The sequence below is a fragment of the Anabrus simplex genome, chromosome 1 (genome assembly GCF_040414725.1).
Source record: "Anabrus simplex isolate iqAnaSimp1 chromosome 1, ASM4041472v1, whole genome shotgun sequence".
Classification (NCBI taxonomy): domain Eukaryota; kingdom Metazoa; phylum Arthropoda; class Insecta; order Orthoptera; family Tettigoniidae; genus Anabrus; species Anabrus simplex.
Genome location: NC_090265.1, coordinates 983,456,704 through 983,469,250, shown reverse-complemented (window position 1 = coordinate 983,469,250; position 12,547 = coordinate 983,456,704). Strand labels below are relative to the sequence as shown.

The 12,547-nt window shown below is 38.2% G+C and overlaps 1 protein-coding gene across 2 annotated transcripts in view; it reads left to right on the top strand.

Moving 5' to 3' along the window:
* EMC1 (ER membrane protein complex subunit 1) overlaps positions 1–12,547 on the top strand; it is a 219,765-nt gene that overhangs the window by 161,140 nt on the left and 46,078 nt on the right. For both annotated transcript variants that reach the window (XM_067148931.2, XM_067148925.2), the window contains 3 exons: positions 4,988–5,183; positions 11,382–11,579; positions 11,739–11,864. In XM_067148931.2, the coding sequence (XP_067005032.2) occupies positions 4,988–5,183; positions 11,382–11,579; positions 11,739–11,864 (520 nt within the window). The remainder of the gene's footprint in view (positions 1–4,987; positions 5,184–11,381; positions 11,580–11,738; positions 11,865–12,547) is intronic.

Below are 12,547 nucleotides of genomic sequence, written 5' to 3'. Positions count from 1 at the left end.
AATGTTTTGAAATTCTAATATGTATGTTTTAGCGTCATCTAAGTCACTTGCTACTAATGCAAAGTCGTCAGCCAAACCTAGACAGTTTGTTTTGATTTTTTGGCCTATTTTTATTTTTGAGGGGACTTTTGTAAACAATTCCCTCATTACCATTTCTAGAGCACAGTTGAAACAATGGTGGTGATAGTCCATCACCTTGGCGTAGTCCTGTTTTGATCTTGAATGGTTCCGATAATTCGCCCCTGAACTTCACTTTTGACTTGATATTGATGGGGTCAGTTTTGTTACATTTACTCATTTGGGGTGTAGTCCAAGGTGTCTTAGAATTTCCAGTAGAGATTCCCTGTGAATGCAACCATATGCTTTTTTTAACTCTCTGAATGTTATCATCATACCTCTGTTTCTTCTGCTGTTGTAATCTGTTATTAGCTTGAGACTCATGATCTGGTCAGGACAGCTCCTCTAGGGCATGAAACCCCCTGGTATTCTCCTAGTTCCTTGTTGAGTCGTGACCTGATTCTACCAGGAATAATTCTTGAAAGGCTTTTGTATGTTATGTCTAGGAGTGAGATTCCCCTGTAGTCGTTAGGGTCTGTTCTGTCAGTTTTTTTGTGTTGTAGATGGATGATGGCCATCGTCCAGTGTTTGGTAGTATCTCTTTAGTCCATATGTTGACAAGCTGTTGATGAAGGGTGATGTTTGCTGATCTTTGTCCATATTTCTAGATCTCTACGAAGGTCTGATCTTCTCCTCGCGCTTGTAATTTTTCATCTCATTCCATGCTTGGTAAACTTCTTTTATTGAGGAGGGTTGATGTTTTCAGATGATGGTGTTTTATTGGAGTGTTGGCGTCCAAGTCAAGAAGTTCTGTCGGTTCCTTGCAATTAAGGAGTTTAGTGAAATATTTAGCCAGGATTTCTGCATTGTCTTCATTGTTATGGGCCAGCTTATTATTTTCATCTTTCATCATTAGTAAGGTTGGGGATTCGTAATTTTGGAGTTGCTTTTTGAAGTTTTTTGTAGTAATCTGTCAATTGTGTTTTGTTAAATCCTTCAGTTAATTTTAATGCATCCGTATGGTGTTGTCTCTCAACTCTCCTTAAGGTTCGGGTGGTTTCCTTTTTTTGCTGTACTAGATTACTAGATTTTAGAAGGATATTCCTGATTTTTGGAATTGTTGTAATAAACATGCTTGATGTCTTTTCTCCACTGTTTCGTCACATTCGTTATTCCACCATTGATGCTTTTCACAGGATTTTATTAGGGCTAATAATTTTCTGCAATTTGTTTAAGGTTGACGACTAGTTCTTCAAGATATCAGATTTTCACTTTTTCAGTTGCTTTTTAATCATTTTCATTCGTGAGTAGCTGAGAAGGACCCATTTTTCTTTTAGGATTAGGGGTTTGGTTTTGTAGTTTCTTTTGGGGATTTAATTTAATTTTTACTTTGACCACGAAGTGTTTAGAATCTGTGTCTGTCTGTTGGAGGATTTTGATGTTGTCAGTCTCTTTGTGGTATTGTTTGTCCATGAAGACATGATCTAATTGCCATTCTTCTGTGAGGTTTTCTCTCGAAATATGTGGATTTCAAGAGTAAGCTATGGTTTCTGCAGAGAATGATGATGAGTCTTTTTCCATTGTTGTTGTGGAATGCATTTAGAACAACAATAGATAATTGTGCTAGAGAGTTATGTGGTAAAATGCAAGGTAAAGTCAAGAAGAAAGAAACAAGTTGGTGGAATGATAGAGTAAAGCATACAATTAAAGAAAGAAACATGGCAAAGAAAAACAAAGATGTTGAAAAACATAATCAGGCTCAGGGAATTGTATCAAAGAACCTTGAAAAAATAGGAAGACTGGAACATGAATACAGGAATAAGAATCCCCAGCCAAAAGAGAGTAGTGAAAGAAGAAAAGGAGAAGAGCTGGAAACTGTTCACCCAAAGAATTGAGGAAGATAGTAAAGGAAAACAGAAAATGTTATATGGGCTGATGAAAAGTAAAAAGTCACATAGGGAAGAAATTAAAGCTATTGAAACAGAGGACGGGATCATTATCAGAGACATGGTAGTAATCAGAGAAGAGATGAGTTATTTTGAAAAATTATTGAATGGGGAATGTGAATAAGAATAGGTTACCAAAATTACTAATTAATTACAGAAGGAACAACCTCCAATTACTGTTAAAGAGACAGAAAATGCCCTGAAGAAAATGGAAAGTGGAAAGTCAGCTGAAGCAGATGAACTGACAGCAGACATGATTAAGGCAGCTGGAATACAGTGGCTACATCGAACAGTGGGAGTAATTAGTTTTACAAACTATCTATCCACTTCATGTCCGTATCGATATGACAATATAACAATCAAAAGAATATTTAGCCACCTAATCGATACCTTTATTTGCCAGTGTTTTTTCAAATATGCTTCCGAACAGAAGCTAAAAAAGAGACTTAAAAGACATTTTTACCTTATTGGAAGAAGATACTTTTTTAAACAATATTTTAGTTAAGGATAACTTATTAATTACTTTTTAAGCATTCTTCTCCACCCCTCCAACTTGCCCCCCCCCCCCCCCTCTCACTCTCACTACCGCCATCCTCCATCCAATATACAAACATTTTTAAGCTTCCCCTGTATGTGGAGGCTGTAGAATAACACACACGGTATCCCCTGCCTGTCGTAAGAGGCAACTAGAAGAGGCCCCAGGGGCTCTGAACTTTGGAGCGTGGTTTGGTGACCACGGGGCTCTTAGCTGAGTCCTGGCATTGCTTCCACTTACTTGTGTCAGGCTCCTCACTTTCATCTATCCTATCTGACCTCCCTTGGTCAACTCTTGTTCTTTTCCGACCCTTACGGTATTACGTATGGAGGCCTAGGGAGTCTTTCATTTTCATGCCCTTTGTGGCCCTTGTCTTCCTTTGGCCAATACCTTCATTTTTTGAAGTGTCTGGCCCCTTCCGTTTTTTCTCTCTGATTAGTGTTATATAGGGGGTGGTTGCCCAGTTGTACTTCCTCTTAAAACAATAATCACCACCACCACCACCACCACCACCACCACCACCACCACCACCACCACCACCACTCCCATGATAAGTTATCAAGGCTAATACAAGAACATATATTGTGCATACTTTTACCTTATTTACACCTGAGCTTACGTGAATGTAGCTGATGATGACTGCAAAGCAGTCGAAACGTACTATTAATGGTTTTATAAAATTGCCAAAGACAATTAGCTCCCAGCATCACTGTAACCCTTTCTTTACTTGTTAACCCTTCCTCGCAAAACCACAAATGCCGTATTACTCCGTTAATGTCGCACAAAATTCGAGTTGCAGGGTATTTTTTGCTTCAAGGGAGGAAATGTTTGCTTCCAGAAATCGAGAAATTTTTGTAGCTAATTTCAAGTAATAGAAAAATAAATACATGTGAAAAATAGGACAAATGGCCAGGAAATTTAAGTTACTTCGAGATACTGAAAATTTGAGTAATGGAAGTTCGAGATATCAAAGTTGACTGTATTTTTCAGTTCCTTTTTTCATTGAAGCTATGAAAACAATGGAAATTTTAGACTTGCATGAGGTGTTTTTTAACTATATGTTACTTATTTTTTGTGTTAATGTATAGTGTGCAAATATACTGATTTTGGGCAATGTGACCAAGCAAGTTGGCCATGCAGTTAGGGTCACGCAGCTGTGATCTTGCATTCAGGAGATTTTGGGTTCGAACTGCACTTAAAGCAGCCCTAAATATGGTTTTCCATGGTTTCCAATTTTCACACCAGGCAAATGCTCAGACTGTACCTTAAGGCCATGGCCATTTCTTTACCACTTTTAGCCGTTTCCTGTCCCATTGTCACCATAAGACCTATCTGTATCGATGCACCGTAAAGCAAATTGTAAGAAGAAATTTTGGTTCCTGTGTTGATTCAATAAAATCAGTCTGGGAACTGCATTGAGTTACTGATGTGGCCTTGGGTCTCATGCAGGCTAGGCTCAGCAGTGAAGAAAGGCCCTGTATAACAGAGCTGAAATACTTCGTTAACATGACGGTATCTAATTTTCTTCAGAGTAATGAAGGAACAGATTAATTAAACTTGCTAATTGTTTCCTTGTGGAACAAAACTACATTTGTCTTACATTTTAAAAATTTGTTAGCTTCAAATTTTTTCTCTGGAGAAAGTTAACATAACTTTCTATTTTGTAGGTTCAAACCCCACTGTCGGCAGCCCTGAAGATGGTTTTCCGTGGTTTCCCATTATCACACCAGGCAAATGCTGGGGCTGTACCACGGCCGCTTCCTTCCCACTCCTAGACCTTTCCTGTCCCATCGTCGCCATAAGACCTATCTGTGTCAATGCAACGTAAAGCAAATTTGGAAAGAAAAAACTATTTTATAAGTCAGTAATTAATACAGGCTCTCTCAAGTTTGAAAATTGTTGGGGATATTAGCATGGGTCTTTGAATGGTCCAGTTTTTAATTACATGCTCGCTTACATTCATCACTTTGTTAATGTCTGATAATAAGTTTAATTTCATAATTCATCCATAACTGTGCTACCAAAATTATACTTTTGTTCCATATATTCAGTTTTATCCCTGTCTGCTGATGAAAACAACATAGATCTGTTGAATATTCTAGACATTTTTAAGAGATAGGGAAGAGTGTATGTGAATCAGCAAGTTCCAGTTAGTTTTATGCTAACTTATGCCTCTGACTTTCTTCATTATTTGAAATTATGCCATCTCCAAATATTTTTGATACACTTTAATATTATTAGTATTATCTTTAAAACAACAACAGATTATGATTAGACACAACTGAGATTTCTAAATGAATAATTTAAGAAAACATGACTTCAAGGAGGGGTCAGTTTTGGGTTTTGGTAGACTGGTTTGGATTTTTCTGTGATCACAATATGGTTGCTGCTTTTTGAAGTTGAGGTTCCACTATGTGCTGCTGTATTTGATTGTGTGTTTGTTTTACAGGGATTGGTGGCAAGTCGTGTTTGGGAGGTGAAACTGAGTCAGAGCTCTCAGAGAATTACAGCTGTAGTTGGAAAGAGTCCTGTTGAGAGAGTTCACTCTCAAGGAAGAGTGCTCGGTGATCGGAGTGTTCTGTACAAGTATATCAACCCAAATTTGGTGGCTGTGGTTACCCAAGGCTTTGATCCAGTACATAAACGTAAGTTCTGTCATAGTTCTTTGATATAAATGTTTACGATTTTTCTGCTTAATTCTTCTTTGTTGCTTATTTCCCTCCCTGTGGCAAAAATTTCCTTCTCAGTTATTTTTGTAGTAACCTCCCACCTCTTCCTCTCACTTTTTCCATCCTACTTCGAACATTCTTTTGAAAATCAAATATTCTTGCAGCTAACTAGCCATTATTCTGTGGTCAGACTCTAAGAAGAAATAAACTGTGTACATAGCATAGTTGGTTGTGAGCTGACTTATTGTTAAGGAAACAGGATCAAATCATGGTACAGATATTTCCCTTCAAGACTCTTTTGCTGCTACATTTCCTATAACACAAGAACCATTGACTGCATGATTAACCCATATGCACCCACCTGCCCTGTGCACTGACATTGCTAGGAATCTGCCAGTATTTTAGTATGCAACCTTGGTGTTGCAAGCTTTCGGTCAAAACAGTATAGTGGATGATCGCCTGCAGTGTTATCCTGGGACCTGTTTTATATTATTGAGAAATTCCACATTAATACTCATGACAACAAAAGGACCTGTTTTATATTATTGAGAAATTCTACGATATTACTCATGACACAAAAACAGAACAATACAGAAATATACCACACAAAAAAATCCCTTTGAAAACTTAAATTATTCATTAACATATCTTACCTCAGAAGTTATTTAGTGTGTGGTATGGCTGGAAATGGTCCATACAATGGGGAACTTTACACTGATCACACTGCCAGATGGTCTCTTTCCTCTGTTTGTGTTTCAGGCATGCAACACACCATTTTGTTGTTGTGGAACCCTTTGCAGCCGAGGGCTCCACTTTGATTGGGAAGTAGAAGTATCAGCTACCTCATTGTTAGCCAGATGTAAATATTTGCTCAGTTTGAGAAATCTGCCGCGAGGCATGACAGTTCTAAAATAGGGTGTATCAACACATACATCTTTGCACCAGTAACTATGAATTGTTGGTTTTTGTACCAGTTCCATTAGAATACCAAGAGCAATATACAGTATGTACCTATTATATTCGTACAGGCTGTTTGCGTTAGTACCTCTATGCACTGCCAGAAAATAATAAACTGAAAAGGATTTTATTCACTGAACATATATTTAACAAAGCCTTCAGAACACATATATCTACTATATCTGTTTACAGCCATGTTTACAAAACATACAGCTTCTAATAAAGAAAAGCGCACTCATAAGCTTGTATCTTTCCTATTAGTACAAGCAAATTGAACACTTGAAGTAAATAAAAAGTAAAGGGTTCCTGGAACACGTTAGTATCTAGTGGAATGTCCCCTAGCCCTTAGAACTGCCTGACATCGTCACCACATAGGATACACTAATTTCTTGCACATGTCCGAACTGATTTTCTGCCATTCCTGAAGAATCACACTTTTAAGTTCCTCCTTCATATGCATACGTTGTCTACGAATATTCTTCTACGTAGCCCAAAGATGTTCCATGGGATTTAAATCCGGAGACTGGGGAGGTGTTCTAAGCTGCTTAGGAATGTTCCAGATCAACCATGTCTTATTAATGTTAGCAGTGTGTTTTGGGTCATTATCATGCTGGAACATATAAACACGTGACATCCCCATTTTTTTCGGCACTCTGCTTCATGTTTGCCCTCAGGATTGCATTATAGCCCTCTCTACCACCCCCTACCCTGCTACTATAACACATCAACACAATACATGACATATAAACGCCGATACTTACCTCACTTACCTCTCTTCAAAAATTGTTGTAGACAAAAGGGGAACGAAAGAACAGAAAGGCAAGAACCTGTAAACCCCATGAATAAAAGAATGGGTCAAAAGAAAATGAGGTTTATTACAAACGCACACAATATTAAAATGAAAGCAAAAATGAGAAGCTGCATTAAAAGTACTTACATAACTGCAGAAAAATAGAACATCAAGTAGTATCCCGTTCAATGACATAGTAAGTTTTGTGTTACACAGCGACAGAACACACGATCGCAATATTCACTTCCGTATGACCACGTAAAAATACAACTCGTTTCAGAAAAATAATGTGACGTGGAACACGTTATCGAAGGAATCAGAAAATGGAACCACCATAGGGATAATACTATAGTACAAATGCGGACCACGCACATATCAACAGTGAGCATCCGTGCTCCAAACGAGCGTCCACTCAATGCTAGCGTGTCAGAACAACAATGCCAAAGCACAGCCTTCCAAAGGAGCAGAAGCAAAAGAACAAGATGATGTTGCCACAGTTACAAAAACAAAAACTAATCACCGACAATGGAGCAGATAGCGGCCTAGAAATATAAAATAGTACACCACACATGGCCCGAACCGCCCAACTAAAACGAAAAAGAAAGAAAAATTAAAATTACGAGATACGGAGAGTAATATAAACTGTACACAGGCAGACAGCACAGGCATGCACACACACACACACGTGTGAACAAGAAGACAGACCCAACATAAAATCGACCCAGATCAGACCGGTGTGTCACGGTGCAATGTATACTTTCACACAGGATAGCGACGGATATCATGGACTCACGAGCATGGTTCGAACACCACAGATACAATGCTGGACCGCCGCAAGAATAGGCAAGGCTGATCCAAATATAATCGTAGCAATCACATCATTTGTCGACCCGCTACCCGGGACATCCAAATTGCCTCACGTGGGCAAACATGGATTAAACCCCGTAGTGTCAAATCACACAATATACTAATGCCATACCTGCCAAGTATTCCAGTTTTTCTGTAAAATGTATGGATTTTGAGTGTGTTTTACAGTTGTACGGATGAGCAACGTTATTGTACGGATTTTGAATATCCGCGCTTGGTTTCGCTTTTTGCGGTCAAATCGGATTTGACTTTCGATAGTAGCTGGTATTAAGAGATGCAGTGTTTGAAATTCGGCCGGTAAATGTATCGTTAATCACACTATCGATTATCACCGCGCTTTTGTCACCTATTCGACTTCAACTGCTACTTTATTCATTGATATGTTCCCAAACAAGTAGCAGGCTGTGATTTTGAAAGAAAGAAATCCGTGAAAAGTAGCAGACTGTGAATTTATATATAATAACTTTCGTAACTGCTTTGTGCTTCGTAGCAGCTGTGAAAGGCTTTGTTTGTGTGTGGGTGTGAGTAACATTGGCGGTAGTTCTGCAACTCGTGGAATTGTGTAATGAATTTATTGACGATTTAGTATTTTTCGTGGTGTTCGTAATGAATTCAACTAAGAAACGATATTATCAGCCTTTTAGGGAGGCATATTCTGCTTAATTTCGTTGTTTTATATGATCACGGAAAGTGTTCCCTGTGTTCAGTGGAAACAGATGAGCACTCGTCAAGATGTAACTTTGTGTAAGTGTTTAATTTCAGGGGTGATCATAACATATATTTGACTTGTATTAGTATGGTTTATAATCTACCCCCTTGCCATCCTTTTTCATTATGTCTCAAGAATTGGCGACTCATGCGTGTGGTGTTAAAAAATTTCCGCTTTAGGATCTTCCGGATTTTTCTTTTTTAAAGTTGGCAGGTATGCAGTGCTCAGCCATGATTCCAAACGATGAGGAAACAGAAGTGCATGGTCTCATAACCCACAAACACACAGGCCCAAACAAACAAATAGGTAAATACCACTCTCCGTTCTCGCGCATGTGCACACAAACAAAGAAAGAAAAATTTAAAACACACACAAAATTAATTAAGAGCCTGCAAAGACAGGTGATAAAAGACTACCGAAATACAATAACATAGAACGGTTCTTGTAACTATGGCACGTAAAATGAAACGAAATGAATGAAGACCTGGGAGCAGCAATCGGGAATCTCGAAATATTTATGTCAGTCAAAATAATGACTCCCAGCAGAGAGCTGAGCCTTGAAACAAGTAAATCTACGATAATCAAAATTTGTAGATCAAGAAGCACATTTTAAATCCCAGTTTGTTCATAATTTTTGATCCCCCCATTGTTGGTATGACGAGCAGACCAACTTTACACTCGGAGAGCGAGAGACAGACTGTGTATCAACACAGATGGCTAGAGCACCATCTTCAATGAGAAACTATAAGTTTCACGTCACATTCGGGTAATGTTACCGCTAATGGTGACGACAGTCAAGGAGAAGTAGGAATAAAAGAAGTGCATCACCAAGGCAGGCTTAGTTCGGCACACCTCCTTGTTCATTATGCCATCAATGAAATGTTTGTTACGCACACCTCTGGCTGACATACAGCCCAAAGGCATTACAGACCCACAATCGTATTTTACAGTTGGGGGTGTATTTACCACATTATTGTCTGTTCCAACTTTTCTCCATATTCTGTGGATGCCATCTGACTCGAAAAGGTTTATTTTTGTCTCATCAGACCAGATACCATCCTTCCGGAATTCGTTCTTATGTATATGCTCCTTAGCGAATGTCAGTCTAAGCTGTTTGTTCTTTCTACCAATGTATGGTCTTTTCCGAGGGTTTTTCCATGGTACCCATGGCGATAAATGATCTGACAGATGGTGGAGTTGTTTATCTTCTTTCCAGTTTGTTCCCCGTGAGTTGCCTCAATACTGGTCATTTAATTTGAAATTTGACTTTATCAGCCGAACAACAAACTGTTCTTCCCTTTCAGTTAAACACTTTCTCTTGGATTTCCTTGGAGTATTCTTATTAGTGCCTTTGTATTTACATTTATCAACCACATATTGCACCGTAGAATGTGTTCTATTGACCAGCTGCCCAGTCTTTCATAATGAAAATCTGGTAAGTTCCAGTGTAAGTATAGTGTTCTTAAGCTCCGTACTTAACTCTACATTCCTGCCCATGCCCGCCACAGATACTGTACACTAGGAAGAAGACTACTCCATTTGACCAATCGTATGTCGTCACTGAGACTTTTCCGAGCTTCGCAAACAAACGGTGCCCATCATCCTGTCCATGTGTACGAATACAACTGGTACACCTGTTTGTCAATGCCGGCACTTTCATATCAAATCTTCCTGCCTGCATGTAAATAAGTATGGTTTTGACTAACGAATTATCATTGACAAACCATATTTTTACCCGCAATGTACGTTTTATTTCAGTTTTTCAATCGTTAATGTGAATATATGTGACTTGATAAGAAATTGAAGCCTGTACGAATAACAGAGCCACATACTGTATACACGTATTTCATTCGAGTTCATCTCAGAAAAGTTGGGATCAGCACTGGCATACCTATCAGGTTCGTCTGCTATGAACTGTACAATGTTGTCGTCAAAGTCCCTACAGAAAATGAAATCTCTACTTACATTTCTACATATACCACTACCAGGATTCACTCCACTTGCTCCAGAAAAGTTGTGAATAATTGGATAATTCTGTCCAGGCACCCAATTCTATTGAACAGGTTGCTCATCATTTTCACTAAAATCACTTTCACTCTCGCTTGGATCATTCAATATAACATGCACAGGATCACTCACTAATAACTTCTTCCTCACTATCACTGCTGAAATGAGAGCCTAAAACATCAAGTAAGCTCTGAATTTCGCTATTACTGAGCATATCGCGTGAGCAAGCAACTTCCTTCTCAGCCATCTTGTCAACAGCAGAGTACCGACTTCTCGTTCAATATTTGAATCAATTCTCTTTGCCAAAGAAGCATACCAGAGCACTCTGGTGACACTTTGAGACACCAAGAACAGATTTCAAGTAGAAATGTTTCCAGAAAAAGCCAACAGATGTCACACACGTCTCTAATATGCGACCTTGCACCCCGACGTATCAGGCCGCTTGTGGAGTCCTGGCTCAGCTGTTCAAGCGTATATCAGTCCGCTTACAGGTGCATAGGAGTTAAATGAAGAAAGAGTGGTGGTTTATATATTGTATAACAGTATAACAGTAACAGTAACAGATGTATATGATAAAACTATTGCAATTATAGTCCTAGAAAGACTATAAGATGTAACAAAACATTACTGTTATGCCATGTAAATATTTTAAAAGTTGCATTAAAATCGCAATATCTCAAAACTGTAAGTTATTTTACCTAGTGGCTTCTGCGAGAATGATGATGTAGTGTGGTTAGGAATATCTATAAAAAGTAATTGTATCGAGCTTAAGTAAATATAGATGCAGTTGATTAAATTGTGATTTATTCAAATATTTATTTTGTGTAACTCTGTGTTGTTCCAGATTTTCTGAATGTGTACTTGGTGGATGTGGTATCTGGTGCAGTTGTTTTCTCCATCTCTCATAAAAGGGCCCGAGAACCTGTACATTTAGTGCATTCAGAAAATTGGGTGCTATATAGCTACTTTAGTGACAAATCTCGCCGTACTGAAATTGTTACCCTTGAATTATACGAAGGGAAAGTGCAGAGTAATACAACAGGTAAAATCAATTCAGTTTTCCTTATTGTTCAGATCTGTTTATTCTTTGCTTGAACTTACTACCTCACATATCATATTCATTCAGATGAACTTACTTTGTTGATATATTGTATGCAATAATCTGATCATGGTAATAGCATGAATAACTTTCAATTTTCAGCATTTTCATCTGTAGCCTCACCAGTTCAACCTATCGTTGACCAACAAGCATATATTTTACCAGCCAGTATTGCTACTATGAAGGAAACTATTACTGAGAAAGGTATCACCAGTAAGCACATTCTAGGTTGGTATTCCTTCCCAAAGAAGTTATTACGTTAAGTGTAGAGCATAATTCAAATCAAATCAAATCAAAATCTCTTTATTTGCAAATGAGGTGTCTACCTCGGTGGCAAATGGTACACTAAAATACATTATTGTCAAGCACTCAATTTTAAATTAACAAGAGAAGAATAAAATTTTCCTAGAATACAACATTATACAATTTACACCAACAATTCTTTCTATTAAACACACAGCTCATCCTTAATAAATTTATATTGTTTACAAAATTCTACTTATAATATCTCCTGTACTTACAAACATAGTCAACTCATATGGAGTATGTGAAATTACTTCTAATAATAATATACAACTGGTATAAGATTAAACTTAACATTGAATTTATTTACATATTTATATTTTACCCATTTTGGACCTAAGTAGCATAACGACCTGCTGCGTCTTAACCAGAGCCCCTTTTGCCACCACTTTTCAGAGTTCCTGAAGGGCCTTCACAGCTACCGTAGCGGTCCCAGGGCCCTCGAAGTCCCCACTGTACTTCACCCCTACAGGCAGTCCCCTACTTGGGCTGTCCAAACTCCTTAGACCAGGGGATGAAATTAATTTAATCACACACATTTTTTATTTACAATATCCTGCACTGGTCGAATGCCCTCTAACATTTCATTTATTTTCTCTGTTGTTGTT